Here is a 16833-nt window from a genome sequence, read left to right as displayed (position 1 = left end):
CGGAATTTGCCCAATGACGTCGAAATGTCATCCGATAACGTTACAGCAAAGCATGCGATAATAACCGTGAGCAGTTGATATGAAAACGAAGCAGTTGATATAAACCGGAAGCAGTTGATAACTAAAGTCATATTACACGGCTAAGGCAATTCATTAAATTCAATGAATAAATATATGTACAAATAAGTTTCATCATGGGGTACAATTATGCCATTATTTTCTATAAGTATATAATAAAAGCACATATGTTACGAAATCAAATTAAAGAAATAGCGCTTACATTACTCCACATGATCGCAAAGTCACACAGCTAGCAAAAAATACAAACGAAAACATCACGTCTCGCTGAATATTCAAGCCATCTCATAGTATCGCATGTATCCAGGTCACTTTAATAACTTGCTTAGATGATCTAATTTGATTGGAAGACCATCACGATTATTCTCCATTGCAGATTGTGATGTCAATAAACATAGGTGTGGTTGGAATTATAGATTATTCGATACATCGCTTATAAGTCGATAATTGATTACATCGTGCGTTTTATTTTAATAGTTTATTCGTTTCATTCAAAAATTATATACAAGACGCTACCCTCTTCTGCAGAAGCCTAGTCAAGTACCAAACACAATCCTATGAAAAGATTCAGAGATGAAATAACTGCAGAGTGTTTCAATTTGATAATATCAAGCAATGTGACTATTGTGTTGTCAATTCACACATTGTATATTTTTTTCAGAATATATATCCAAAGAAGAAAATTGACAAAAGCTTCCTTCACATCTCTAACAGCACGGCGAGATCAGAACAATTACAACGAAATACCACAAAGAATATCAGATTCCATCACAGGACAATACTATGAGGTGTCTCCATTATCAGAAATCTCGGCTTCAGGAAGTAAACCCACTGTCCAACAAAGCATAGATCTAATACAGCATATTGATACATCTGGATATCTTATCCCTTCTGGAATGCTAGAGACAAGTGGAGACTATCAAACAATCGCTGACTAATTTGAAAAGTTCTAAACTTTTAGTTTGTAATTATTTTATAATTTGAATGCGCAGACATATCTATGTGTTTTTTGTACATGAACTGTTATTAATTTGATCCTGTGTTTTGTACTTAAACCATTTTTTTTTTAAATTAGTGTAAAACACAATTATTTTGAAGTGTTCATAGTTTGTAAATAAAGGCAACAGTAGTATACCGCTGTTCGAAAGTCATAAATCGATTGAGAAAAAAAATCCGAACTGTAAGATAACTATAATTTTCTTGACTTGGTATAGGGCATTTAAAAAAAAACTGGTGGGTTGATTTAGTAAATATGGTGTTATTTTAAGGAAAACATACCAAAGCGAACTTTAGAAATACAAAATTGGTGTTACTGCTTCTTCGTTAATCATGCGCCATTTATTTCAAACAGTGCTCGACACGCAGTCTAAAGGGTGTATCAAGTACGGGCAACATATTTTCTTGCGGCATGTTATTTTTGTACTAGTTATTGAATCGGCCCACAAACAAAATACTGAGACCGGGAACAAACAAGTGTATCCTTATTTTTTATTATACCAACCAATCTTATTAGTTTATTATTTTACGTATTGTCCGATACTGAGCTCTTGATGACTAGTGCCTCATCGACGTATGATATCTTAGATTCAAATCTAATTCCGTATCGTCATTACACCAACAAGTGAAGGAAAATCGAGGTAAACAAATAATTTTGATTCATGGTAGTTCGTTAAAATCAAAATAACGCTTTATAAATTTGCACTTTTCTTGGTTCACCTAATTAGGAACCACAAGTTTTGAAATCCAAGGTGTTTGTTTGATCTGATTATAGGAGTAGCTAATATCCTTAAAACGGATGTAAAAATGTCAAATTATTCAAAAGTCATCTTTGACTGAGGTTGCTGAAATCTTAGTTTATTTACATGAAATTAATCAACTGCGAATTTAAGAAAAGTGTTATATGATTCGGACAACAGACTTCTGAGCTACTGTCGATGACTATCTCCTCACCAGCTGCGGTATCAACACTGTGTTAGAAACGAAAAATAAATATAGTACACACGAAGCGTTTTTCTGACTGTACCTCAGAAGTCCTTATCAAAGTAAGTGAAGATGAAATTGCGAAGGAATACATATTTAATTGTTATATTCGGTCGTTTCATTAGGCTTTACATGAGATCGGTAAATGTCTAAGGTAGTGCAGAAAAACCTTAAGAATACGTTACGGTAATAATTGATAACATACAAAATATAAACTAAACTCGTTATCCCACAGTTCAACAGATAACATCATCCACCATTATGTGAAATCTCTTAAATAAAAATTAAATAGATATATAGTGTAAAAAAGGGACGAAAGATACCAAAGGGACAGTCAAACTCATAAATCTAAAACAAACTGATAACGCCATGGCTAAAAATGAAAAAGACAAACAAACAACAGCACACACGACACAACATAGAAAACTAAAGAATAAACAACACGAACCCCAACAAAAAACTAGGGGTGATCTCAGGTGCTCCGGAAGGGTAAGCAGATCCTGCTCCACATGCGGCACCCGTCGTGTTGCTTATGTGATAACAAATCCGGTAAATGGTCTAATTCGGTAGGTCACATTCATGAAAGGGAAGGGGATTGTAGTTTCGACGTAAGGAACATATCCGATATCATTTGTGAAACGGTTATTCCATAACGGTCAACAAACTCGTGATGGCGTCCGTAAAATTTACGAAGGGATGATTTCAACTTCACCATTTGGAACTCTTGGTTTAATAGCTTCCTTATGAGCAGCAACCCTCTATCAAGAAAATCATGATAGGAAATGCAAGCACGGGAATATCGTATCAATTGGGAGATATATACCCCGTATGCAGGTGCTGCTGAATGATGCTACTTAGAAATGGAAAGTTCACAATTGGAAAGCTGAAATCATCTCTTTTGTCGTAAAGTTTGTTTTCAACAGACCCTCATTGTCAATTTCTAGATGTAAGTCAAGATATGAGACCGACTTAACTGTATCTGTAGTATCCTTAGCTCGATTGGATAGATGCGTTCCACATAGTCACCAAATTTTAAATTATTTAGTGAAAGAACATCATCTATATAGCAAAAAGTAGAATTAAAGGATATTGATAACGTCTTATCTTTCTTCCTAAGAAGTTCCTGCATGAAGTCAGCCTCATAATAATAAAGAAACAAGTCGGCAAGTAGAGGGGCACAGTCTGTTCCCTTTGGAATGCCGACAGTCTGTTGAAAAACACGTCCCCCGAACGTAAGAAATATGTTGTCAATCAAGAAATCAAGCATCTTGATAATATCAGTTTCAGAGAATTTTTTGTTCGAATCAGAGTGATCCTTTACACAGTAGGATTTATCCCTCCCCAAGACAAGATACTTGTATCTACGTTGGCCATTCTTTTTACGAAGCAAAGCAATACCAACTCTTTCAATTTGTCTTTTAGTTTGGAATGTGGAATACTAGTGTACAGAGAAGAAAAGTCAAATGTTTTGATACTGTTAATGGACATTTCCGTAAAAATATCTAATTGTGTGCCCGTTAGACAGTTTTGTTTTTAAAAATCTATATTTTTCAATGATTTATGATGAGACCAGTATCAATCGTTGTCTCTCATATTTAAAGAAAAAAATCATAATTGGCAGTTTATTTTATTTGTTTCTCATTACCAACAATATGTGTTTGCCCAAATTTGTTGTTACAAAATTTCAAAAATGTATGTGTCAATACATTTACTAAAGCCTAAAAAAATGTGATGAGGCTACATGTCGTTTAGTTCGAGATTACTCTGACGTCCAACGGCTGTTTTGCGAGACAAGGTGGGGCCGTGGGACGTCAGATCTTGTCCCATATCAAAAAGTGGATATTTGCCCACCCTAAATAGATGCGCTACTTCGTCGCTTCTGGTGCCGATTGGGGGCCTTGGTATTATATAAATCGGGCATCACTCTGTTCATTTTTCATTTATCTCTTCATTTATGTAAGTTTCACCTACCTGCCAACCTTTATTTTCCCATATTTTAACAGTTTTCACAGAGACCCATCGATTTCTGCATTTTGACTCTCATTTTCAAAGATTATCACGTGACCACGAGAAAACAGTGCAAATGACCATAATGTAACACCTCGTTCATTTACAATGCAAGTTCTCTAAATGTCCGTTCTGGTATCTATCGCTCCTCTTTTAAGCCCTTTCTGTCAATGAAACAAACAATGTGCAAACAAACACGGTATGTATTGACTTACTTAAGATATGCGGGGATACATGAAAAACACGAAAACATCTTTCTTGGAATTCGCATTACACAACAACATATAATATTCCATTATTTCATAATTTGCTTCACAACATGCCTTTATCTGCTTGACAACCTGTTATATTTTAAAATTTCGAATTAATTGAATCTAAAAACAAATTCATGTCTCTTATGAAATCGGTTTTATTGATTTTAACGAACCATATAAGTAAAGGAAATTAATTGGTACAGTTTATGATTTAAAAATAGTCTGAGTATTGAAACAATTAAAACAGACTAAGAAGTAAGCAGTAAGTTAATATTTGTTATTTTCAATGCGTTTAACAGTTTGTGAATTTGCATTGGTTTCTTTTGAGCCGCTCGTTCATGCTGTTTGTTATGAAACATTTTTACCAGCAGATTATTTTAACAAAGTTCGAGGACAAAACCATTATTTACGTTTCAATCCCACGCAATATATAATCCCAAATAAAACGAAAAAAAAATAATTGTTAGCTTCATTGTTTGAATGATACATAACCCAAACTATCTAGTATCTACATCCGTTTATTTACAGGAAATTATTTTTTATACAAATACTTCCTCTACCATTATACAATAATAAAAACAATGTGGTGGTTAGCATTAACTATCATTACACTGCTAAATGATTATCTTGTATATGCCAAATTCTTTCTCAATTCATCAAAAGGTTAGTATATTTTCGATTCTTAGATATTTCATGTAGTATACATAGTACCATAAGAAGATATTAGACTGCTTTAGCAGTTGTGTAATTAGTGTATGCGTATTTAATTATATAGTTCTATAAGTAATTGTGTTGTAGTATAATAACACAAGGAAGGGTCGTTTAAAGCCAATATACCTAATTGTCAGTCAAAAGACAGAAGACATTGTCCTTGTTACTGTATTAGTCTGGTGGCACTTGGATAAAAGATCAAATAAGCAATATTTGTTTCTATTGTTGTCAGCTGATTCATGATTGAAATATGAGTTAGTGATTACAAGATATTAATTTGCTTTAAAATTTTAAATAAGGACGTGTAACTACAAAAGCAGTTTTAAATAGCCACAAACATCAACACACATCAACACAAACATTAGGGTCATACAAAATTCAGATTTATGAGACGTGTGTTAAATTTACATGCATATTACGAGTGATCAATCAGTTTTCAAGTTTACATTTCAGTTATATCTAGTTAACTAGAAGCCTTTTTTGTTGTGCGGTTATACAAATATTAAACATAAATAAATAAATAATCTTTATTTCAAGAGGATGATCCCATTAGTTATAACTAATCTTCCTGAGAGTCCTCAACAACCATATGTGGTTGTGCATTTTTTTACCATTGGCAGTTCAGCAGTCAAAACCGGCTATAAAAAAGTCGCCCACAAATCAGTAACATTTAAATCAGTGGTTGTCGTTAGTAACTTTTTGTCATATAAGAATTACATTTCGTTTATTGTATTTAGCTTAAGTCACGCTGTTAGTTACAGCTTTTCAAGGATAATACATGTTTTCTTGAATATTTTGCTAGTTAAAATATACACACATGTTCTTTCGTCTCTGAAGGGTAGTAATTGTGCGTATTACATTTGCGCCGATTTTTAAAATAGCAATTCTTCCATTTGCACCAATTTTTTAAATAGTCATTCTTTCATTTGCGCAGATTTTTTAAAATTGTCATTCTTTCATTTGCGCCGATTTTTTAAAATTGTCATTCTTTCATTAGCGCCGATTTATTTTTTTTATTTGCGCCGATTTTATATTTGATTCTTATAGGTTGCATTTCTGTAAATATTGACAATGCAATTTCCCATAGGAACTCCTTTTACGGCTAAAACTGTACCACTTTTACTATGAAGTTTTGAAAAAAATCTTATCCTAGAATTGAAAGTTCATATGCACCACAATTTTTTTCAAAGGTCAAAATATAGGGCTGTGCGGCATATTTTCAACGTTTATATGCCCTGAACTTCTCAGAGTTTAAACTTACACTAATTTTCTTAACTACCCCTACCTCGAATGAAAGGTTAACACATATTTCAATGTAAACAATATGCACGTGCTTATTTACTGGTAACATTCCCAAGTTCTGTCTCTGCGATATGGAACACAGAGAGCATAACTGGGAACCAGTATGTAAACAAAATGAATTTTCTATGAATATTCAATTACTCCCCAAAAGAGGCATGTTTTGAGAAACAGCTGTATTTACAAAGTGCAACCTATACAGACATTTATTCAAATAGAAAACTCTCTAAAAATCAGTTTTTCTCACATTAATACTCATTTATCAGAATTAAAGTCTTAAAGAAATCACTGTGTATACTCTAAGTTTTTCTTTACTATACATTTTATACCCCCTCCCCTGTTTCAATTTTTTAAAGAATTTGAAAACAAGACTTTAATTATTGCCAGCTTACCCTATTTGCATATTTTCTGATATAAAATGCCTAGAACCTGTTAAAAACTGTTTTGATAACATATTGAAAGCATATCAGAATATCATAAATGTAATGTTTAGCAGTCAATCATTACAACATTCAAGATTATATAAAGTATCCAATCCAGCCTCTATCTCCAGTCCACATCTTACTGTATGCCTATTTGTCAATTAAAGAACAAATTTTCTGCCTCAAATGGTCAAATTTAGAATTCTTGTCACAACAGTATCATCTTTAACCATATATCTGACACAATTTAGCTACTATATATACTAGAAGTGTTCAAACAAAGCCATATTTGGAATAGTTGTATGTATGCAGATACCAGTCTGAGATATAAATTCACTTAAAATGTTGTAGAGATGACTGTTAACATTTGATTTTTGCATTACTTCCAAGCATAGTTATTGTTTTCTATATCAAGAACTTTAAAATCATAAAATCATAGCATTTACAAGTTAAGTTATTCTTTTATGAAACAGGGGGTAGGCAATTTTCTATGTTTCTTGCCCCTGGGGCCTCAAATTTCCTAAATAATTCTGCTGTTTCTAGCAATTTGGAATATTTAGTACATATTCAGGATAGAACACACTATTTTAAGTTTTCTTGAGATATTTTTGTTTTTCTAGCTTGTATTTATTATGCCGTGGTGACAAAAAAGCAGATTTAGGTGTTGCGGCTTACTTTTGGGTTATCGAAAGGACACAAATACCCCATAAATAATATTCAGGAAGGATCTATGAGTTTCAATGACTGCGAAGAGTAAATATAAGCACTTCTTAACAATTTAACTTACAAATATGCAAATATTATGATTTAATTTTGTATCCAGGACTTTAAGTAAACTATGCATACTGTAAACTGTGAATTTATGCTGAGTCATCATATTTAAGGCCCAGGATTCTATCAATCTTCATTAAATATTTATAAAACTTCTTATTTGAGTTAATTTCTTGAAAATCTGTGAAATAAAGCAAATTTGGATAAATTCTGAATGTTCCCTTTTTTCACCCTATATAGGTTGCATTTCTGTAAATATTGACAATGCAATTTCCCATAGGAACTCCTTTTACGGCTAAAACTGTACCACTTTTACTATGAAGTTTTGAAAAAAATCTTATCCTAGAATTGAAAGTTCATATGCACCACAATTTTTTTCAAAGGTCAAAATATAGGGCTGTGCGGCATATTTTCAACGTTTATATGCCCTGAACTTCTCAGAGTTTAAACTTACACTAATTTTCTTAACTACCCCTACCTCGAATGAAAGGTTAACACATATTTCAATGTAAACAATATGCACGTGTTTATTTACTGGTAACATTCCCAAGTTCTGTCTCTGCGATATGGAACACAGAGAGCATAACTGGGAACCAGTATGTAAACAAAATGAATTTTCTATGAATATTCAATTACTCCCCAAAAGAGGCATGTTTTGAGAAACAGCTGTATTTACAAAGTGCAACCTATAGCATGTCCAGTTTAACACAGGTGAGTAAATACTTGTAGATATACTATACATTGAAGGTATATTGGTAAAATTGGATTATGAACGTTGTCTGTGCCCCTCTACTTGCAGACTTGTGTCTTTATTATTATGAGAATGACTTCATGCAAGAACTTCTTATGAAGAAGGATAAAAAGTTAGCAATATCCTTTAACTCTACTTTTCGCTATATAGATGATATTCTTTCACTAAATAATTTAAAATTTGGTGACTATGTGGAACGCATCTATCCAATCGAGCTATAGATAAAGGATACTACAGATACAGTTACGTGTGCCTCATATCTTGACTTACATCTAGAAATTGACAATGAGGGTCGGTTGAAAACAAAACTTTACGACAAAAGAGATGATTTCAGCTTTCCAATTGTGAACTTTTCATTTCTAAGTAGCAACATTCCAGCAGCACCTGCATACGGGGTATATATCTCCCAGTTGATACGATATTCCCGTGCTTGCATTTCCTATCATGATTTTCTTGATAGAGGGTTGCTGCTCACAAGGAAGCTATTAAACCAAGAGTTCTAAATGGTGAAGTTAAAACCATACCTTCGTAAATTTTACGGATGCCATCACGAGTTGGTTGACCGTTATGGAATAACCGTATCACAAATGATATTGGATATGTTCCTTACATCGTAACTACAATCCCCTTTCCTTTCATGAATGTGACCTACCGAATTATACCATTTACCGGATTTGTTATCACATAAGCAACACGACGGGTGCCGCATGTGGAGCAGGATATGCTTACCCTTCCAGAGCACCTGAGATCACCCCTAGTTTTTTGGTGGGGTTCGTGTTGTTTATTCTTTAGTTTTCTATGTTGTGTCGTGTGTGCTGTTGTTTGTTTGTCTTATTCATTTTTAGCCATGGCGTTGTCAGTTTGTTTTGGATTTATGAGTTTGACTGTCCCTTTGGTATCTTTCGTCCCTCTTTTGTTCACTTATTAAATGTTTAAGTTAAGAAAATCCAGGCCGTTATGTATGTTTAAATGCGAGCTATAGTAATGCCCGCATCAGTACATAAACTAAAGAGAAAGAAAAGATGGACTTCATTATTGACACTTACGACAAATAAAGAAGAGATGAAATCACATTTATTATATTTGTTGCCTATAAATACTTGACAAGAACAGATGAATGATTTTAATATATTCCGTTTTTTATGGGTTTTTATGTTGTAAATAGAGTTTTAATTCGTCCTTTTAGTATAAACAGAGTAGAAACAAAGTGCTTTTATCTTAGGTTTTACATCTTGATTTTAAAGTATCAAAGTACGTTTAAATTGACTTATAATAGAGGGACGAAAAATACCAGAGAGACTTATCCTGCTGGACATCCTACGTCCCATTCCCCGTGGTGAGCAGAGGACAACAGTCATATTCTTGTTATGATTGACAATTCATATCATTTGTTCAACTGGCTAACGGAAGATGTCAATAATGATAAATAGAAAATAACATTCATCTAGGCCTGTAATTTACCTGTGACAAATTTGGCGCAAATGAAAACAAAAATCGGCCAAAATGAAAGAAAAAATCGGCGTAAAAGAAATGCAGATCGGCGCAAATGCAAAACGCTGTAGTTATCTTATTGTCAAACATATCACATTCGCTTATTATGAGTATGTGTGCCTTATATGTTATTTTCCTATTAGCAATGCGAGAAAAATGCAAATAGCTTATTATAAAAAATAAATTCAATCTAACACATGAACAATCTGTGAAACTAAGTGCATATATCGTTTCAGTCTACATACAACGAGCAAAAAAAAACAAGGAAAATGCATGACTAATTATTATATAATAAGACAATTCTGTAAAGATAATTATACAAAAAGCAAAACAACAGGTTTTACGTATGAATCTAATTTTAAAACATGATTATTTTGCATAGTAACATGGATAGATGCACAACAACTCTGTAATGTTCCATTTGTTGGAGACATCATGTACACACAGAGAGATTTTAGCGAGTTACCTGAAACATTTACCGCCTGGACTTCATCACGGAATTTAACATCAGATTGGACATCTTTTTATGGTAATTTTTCATACCGTCATATTTAAAAAACATTTTTTTTAAATACATCAATAATTGGTAATATTTTGAATGATTTATTTTTTTTATTTTTTAATTCACAAATATACACCAACCTTGTATATATTAAAAAAACGTAAACGACATAAAAAATTGCAAATAAAATCAATTTAATTTGTTTTTTGGCAACGTATTACAATTATTAGTCACATGCATCTGTGTATTATTGTGCATATATAATAATTTTTTCAGGTTGCTTGGACGTACCAGTTAAAATGGTTTCAATTAAGGATACAAAACAAACTTTAAACCAATATTTTCCAGACAGTGTACCCGCCGTAGAGTCCAACACCGTATTCAAGTGTGCATATTTCTGTACCGCAAAAAGCGACGTTTTTACATTTTTTGTAAGTACGAAGTACTGTTAGTTAAATAATAGACACGATAAGTCTAGTATACCCGATATTATCCTAATATTTTGTTACTATAGATTTTCTTCTCTCACTTTATTTCAAACATGAGTTATTAAAATAGTTAGCATAGTGAAAAGTATAAAGCATGTTTAGTAACTAATGAATAATAAACAATTTCCAAACCATACAATATCATCATCATCATCATCATCCTCTTTTTATTTGCTATATTGCACATAAGATGTAGGAAGTGACTTGCAGTGATGCTTTGATAAGCGTTTGAATTGTACTTGAGATTAATCAAAGATGCTTTTAAAATTGCTCCGAGTTGTCTCAAAATTAGTCTACATACAACCCATTATATCAGGGCTCCAGATCACATATAAAACCATGCCTTAATACTGACGCGGAGTAGGTTATATTGAGTTTACAATTATTACAATGCACATTTTCACTCGAAACTTATGTATAGTCTATTCTTTCCGATTTAAGGCATATGTTAATATCCGGGCTTTGTATCTCCTCTAACTGTTATGGTATTTAATCAGCTGCTATATTAATCCTGCATGTATTGAACTAGTGTGACTGTACTTTAGAAAATTACTAGCTTAGTGCTTTTTACATATTTCAGAATGTTCACCTATTTATATATGAATTAACTAATATTTTTTTTTCAATTTAGAACAATATTTGCAAGTGTATTTATAAAACCGAATTGAAGTCACAATTAGTACAGATTCCAGTTTGTATCTTCTTTGATTCAACCAAAATGGAAAATGTTGATGATGCGTATTCGCTATCGCGTCGTTCACTTCCAATCTTTAAATTTGAAACAGGTAATTTAGTTTTTCTTTAGTCTGCAAATTCTCGATATAGAGTATAAGAAATCAGTTTGGACATGTATCGGCGTAGAAGATAGGTCTGAACCTCAATTACAAGTATAAAACTTAATCTGCTACATCAAAATAATAAAGCCAGAATTAGTGTACAATCCTTGTTCCTGCGCACCCAATATATGTTGTGTTATGTAAAGTTTAGTTTGCTTTTTTATCTCACCTGGTCCAAAGGGTCAAATGAGCTTTTCTCATCACTTGACGTCCGTCGTCCGTCGTCGTCTGTCGTCGTCCGTCGTCGTTAACTTTTACAAAAATCTTCTCCTCTGAAACTACTGGGCCATATTTAACCAAACTTGACCACAATCATCATTGGGGTATCTAGTTTATAAATTGTGTCCGGTGACCCGCCCAACCAACCAAGATGGCCGCAATGGCTAAAATAGAACATAGGGGTAAAATGTATATTTTGGCTTATAACTCTGAAACCACAGCATTTAGAGCAAATTTGACATGGGGTAAAATTAGTTTACTAAGTCAAGATCTATCTGCCCTGAAATTTTCAGATGAATGGGACAATGGGTTGTTGGGTTGCTGCCCCTGAATTGGTTAATTTAAGGAAATTTTGTCCGTTTTCGGTTATTGTCTTGAAAATTATTATAGATAGTGATAAACTGTAAACAGCAATAATGTTCAGCAAAGTAAGATCTACAAATGAGTCAAATGATCAAAATGGTCAGTTGACCCCTTAAGGAGTCATTGCCCTTAATAGTAATTTTTTACCAATTATTCGTAAATTTTTGTAATCTTTCACAAAAATCTTCTCCTCTGAAACTGCTTTGCCAAATTTAACCAAACTTGGCCACAATCATCATTTGGGGTATCTAGTTTATAAATTGTTTCCGCTGACCCGGCCAACCAACAAAGATGGCCGCCATGACTAAAAATAGAACATGGGGGTAAAATGTAGATTTTGGTTTATAACTCTGAAACCAAAGCCTTTAAGGTAGATAGGGTGTCTTCCTCCATCTTGGATTTTGAAATACTAGAAAACAAGGTCTAGATCTTTGATGAAATGTGCAAATTTTTATAGTAGTAGGTAATTCATGTGTGAGAATTTTCATTATAATATAGAAAATGCCATGTTTGATCATATTTATGATTGTATTTTACAAAAATAAGAATTCTTTTGTTGGATTCCTTTTTTTCCAACTTTGTCAAATAAGGGGAGGCAACTCAAATGCAAGGGCAGATAATCCAGATAGTGTTACTTTTACAATAGAATGTGTTAGGAATTTACCCATTTTTACATGTAGCAAGAAAACGAGTCCGGTGACCCCATTTTTTCTTTTTCTTATCTGAAAGCATAATATTGAAGCTATCTTCTCATATTTTATCTCTAAATTCTATGGTGTGGTTTGCGTTTTATGGCGGAAAAATGGGTTTTCCATGCATAATCCATACAAAATCTTGACAATTTTGAACAACCTGTAGCGTGAAAATAAGTTCGGTGACCCATTCTTTTTATTAATGTTTTTAAACAAGCAGGATATGAACTACATTTTGGCAAATTATTAAAAGATTCTATGGATTATAATTTAGACACCCCATCTACCTTAAAGCAAATCTTACAAGGGGTTAACTTATTTATCTAGTAAATATCTATCTGCCCTGAAATTTTCAGATGAATTGGACAACTGGTTGTTGGGTTGCTGCCCCCTAATTTGTAATTTTTAAAGAAATTTAACTGTTTTTGGTTATTATCTTGAATACTATTATAGATAAAGATAAACTGTAAACAGCACTAGAGTTCAGCAAATTAAGATCTACAAATAAGTCAACCTGACCAAAATTGTCAGTTGGCCCCTTAAGGAGTTGTTGCCCTTTATAGTCAATTTTTAACAATTTTCATTACTTTGGTAAATTTTGGTAAGTTTTTACAAGATGTTTTCCTCTGTAACTAAAGGGCCATGTTCATTACAGATAGAGAAAATTGTAAGTAGCAAGAATGATCAGTAAAGTATGATCTACAAACACATCACCATCACCAAAACACAATTTTGTCATGAATCCATCTGTTTCCTTTGTTTAATATGCACATAGACCAAGGTGAGCGACACAGGCTCTTAAGAGCCTTTTTTTTCTTTTTTTTATCTTACTTCAATTCAAATACGATCGTTGAATTGTTTCTATTGCGCACAATCCGTATTATTTCAAACAAAATTGATCAGGGACACTCGAGTTATCATAACAACAATACCTTTAAACATTAAGGGCACACAAAACCAAAAGCAGTCTACAATAGTTTCTAATTAGTATTAGCTCAAGAAGATATTTGTTTTGGCCTAGATATTCACAGACAAAAATCTTATTGCATTAAGTCTTTACCGAGGTAGCGTGTAGAACTTGAAACTGAAAGTCATCAGCATTGGTACCGGTTTTCTGTCGCGTACCCATCGTGGAACCATCTTGGACATTTCCTAGCGGATGTGACCACTCAAAATATTTTTCTGACATTTTGCACGACAACTATATTATATATCTTCCACGTCAGAATATCGTACGATCTGTTGTGACCGAGGTAATAAAAACGTATGATATGATTTTAACATGTATTACTGGAATAATCGTCTTCGTGTTCACCTCGAACCTAAAAAAATTTAAGCAAGCAAATAATATCATAAATGATAATAAAAACAAAGCGCAAATCGCAAAATTGGACCTTAAACATAAGGTAAATATTTCATTACATAGTTGTAGTGTAAGTTTTATTACACTTATAGACTGGTAAAAACAGAAAGATTAATTAAACCCTGTTTATACTTTTAAAAATCACTTGCTATTTCACTCAGTGTTACTTTCAGTAGCATATGCTGTTGATATTCCACAGCCGTGGTTCCGTCTCAATGTAAGATAAATATCTGATATTTGACTAGTACGCATTTTGGCATTTGAGCGTTAAAGAATAATACATGATGTATACATCCAAATTAAAAGTCGAAGATGATCTTATAATGCAGTGTTTGACATACTACAATTTTTGTATATTGCATACATTCGTAGACTTGAGGAATAAAATGATACAAAATGGTGAAGGAATTCCACATAAACATCATTGCCTCGCTAAAACTAATGGTTCATTCACGACAAATGACTGCAATTCTACAAAAAAGTTCACTTGTGATGGACCCGGAGGCAAGTTTTTTACGAGTACAATTGGATATTTTGAATATTTAGATTTAAAATACATATATTAACTGACATGTGGTGCAGATAATCGTTAATATTTTCGACCAAATATTGAGTAGTATCATACCTAATAATGAATGAGTTTATATTTACCTGACAACATATCTATCTTGGTCTGTAACGTCGGATTTAAGAGTACTTTTGTTTTCATTTGGACGTATTAAATTATAATCCTGGTACCTTTGATAACTTTTTAAGAACAAATAATCTGGAAAATACATGTTTGTTTTTGTTTAATCAAAATCCAGTCATAAAAGTATTATCTCAATGCCAACTATTTGCCTATAGCTTTTAAGTAGTTTTTCATTCAAAATGATTAATATGTTTGATTGGTGACTCCATCTGTCAATTTCTTGATTCGTCACATGCATTTTGTACTGTGTGACACTGTTAATTTGGTTTGCAAATTTCATATCAGTGTTATCACAACTCCCAATGCTTGCCTGCATGTTATCGATATATCTTGACTATGTTGAACGAATCTATCCCTTCGAACTGGAGATAAAGGATAATACAGATACAGCTAAGTCTGTCTCATATCTGGACTTACATCTAGACATTGACAATGAGGGTTGGTTGAAAACTAAACTTTACAACAAAAGAGATAATTTCTACTTCCAAATTGTGAACTTTCCATTTCTAAGCATCAACATTCGAGCAGCGCCTGCATACGGAGTATATGTCTTCCAATTGATACGGTATTCCCGGGCTTGTATTTCCTATTATGATTTCCTACATAGAGGAAACAATCAAACAAAGAGTTCCAAATAGTGAAGTTGAAATAATCCTTTCGTAACTTTTACGGACGCCATCACGAGTTGGTTGACCGTTATGGAATAACCGTGTCACAGATGATATCGGATATGTTCCTTTTGTCGTAACTACAATACCCTTTTCGAATGTGACCTACCGAATTAGACTATTTACCGGATTTGTAATAACATAAGCAACACGACGGGTGCCACAGATGGCGCAGGATCTGCTTAACCTTCTGGAGCACCTGAGATTATCCCACCTTTTTTGGTGGGGTTAATCGTGTTGCTTAGTCTTTAGTTTTTTATGTTGTGTCTTCTGTACTATTATTTGTCTGTTTGTCTTTTTATTTTTAGCCATGACGTTGACAATCAGTTTATTTTCTATCTATGAGTTTGACTTTCCCTTTGGTAGCATTCGTTACTCTATTGTATCTATTGAGAATATGATAATTTGAAATGACTGTTTTTGGAATATTCAATCTAAATTAACATAACCGATTTTAAAATCTCAAAAGAAAATTAACTGTAATAAACATGAACTGGACTTGCATGAACCTCAAAAGGAGCGAAACCGGAAGCGTCAACAGGTCATGCCGCTACTGTCATATTAATAACAGCCGCCATGCGGTTATCACTATGTCATAATGTCACAATCGTAAAAAAAAAACCACAATCATTATAGATTATAGATAAAAGCAACAGTAGAATACCGCTCTTTAAAAGTAATAAATCGTTTGAGAGAGAACAAATCCGCGTTACAAACTTAACCCATTGAAAACACATCACGACTTTTCTTTTAACCATAGAAAGGCTATGAAAATCATCGGTAGTGAATAGAGACTCAAACATAACGTATAAAAAACTGTATAACAGAAATAGAAATCTTTGAATCGTTAGCATCACTATTTTAAGGTACATGAGTATTTTCTAAAAAGTACTATGTAAATGTGGTTGGGTATTTTTTTCGTTAACAAATATATCTCTCAATATTATGTGTTCATTAAAACAATTCTAATTGCAGGATTCCATGGATTCGGGACGTGGACTACTGCTATTTACAACTGTATAGTAAACGGATCATTTTTGAAAAAAAAGAGTGACAAATCGGACCATTGGCTTAGATACTTCAAGTACGAAGAAGGTATGTAATGAGTTAAGAACGTCAGTAGTTATAAAGCTTCTGATGGAAAACTGTTTAATTATGTAAAATTTAAGCAGAATGTTGGTTATGAAAATTATCTTTCTTTAATTAAGAACTTTGATTTTAGAAGATCCATATGCAAATTACGTATT

General features: G+C 32.9%; 2 protein-coding genes across 2 annotated transcripts in view; both read left to right on the top strand.

The window, feature by feature from the left end:
- The window catches only part of LOC139489963 (neuroendocrine convertase 2-like), an 89663-nt gene that overhangs the window by 10830 nt on the left and 62000 nt on the right, over positions 1 to 16833 (top strand). The gene's annotated exons all lie outside the window — the stretch shown is intronic.
- Positions 4897 to 16689, top strand: LOC139489341 (uncharacterized). The gene is made up of 6 exons (XM_071275650.1): positions 4897 to 4982; positions 10147 to 10293; positions 10543 to 10697; positions 11386 to 11539; positions 14600 to 14731; positions 16562 to 16689. Exons 1-6 carry the CDS (start codon positions 4901 to 4903, stop codon positions 16687 to 16689), a joined length of 798 nt encoding a protein of 265 aa, XP_071131751.1. The 5' UTR covers positions 4897 to 4900.

The sequence above is a fragment of the Mytilus edulis genome, chromosome 9 (assembly GCF_963676685.1).
Source record: "Mytilus edulis chromosome 9, xbMytEdul2.2, whole genome shotgun sequence".
Lineage (NCBI taxonomy): Eukaryota > Metazoa > Mollusca > Bivalvia > Mytilida > Mytilidae > Mytilus > Mytilus edulis.
This window is presented reverse-complemented; position numbering and strand designations above follow the sequence as displayed.

Excerpts from the sequence above, each read along its gene's own strand:
- LOC139489341 (XM_071275650.1), top strand. The coding sequence starts at position 4,901 with ATGTGGTGGTTAGCATTAACTATCATTACACTGCTAAATGATTATCTT. Across the intron at positions 10,294-10,542 it reads AGATTGGACATCTTTTTATG|GTTGCTTGGACGTACCAGTT; the intron begins GTAATTTTTCAT and ends TAATTTTTTCAG. Across the intron at positions 11,540-14,599 it reads AATCTTTAAATTTGAAACAG|ACTTGAGGAATAAAATGATA; the intron begins GTAATTTAGTTT and ends ATACATTCGTAG.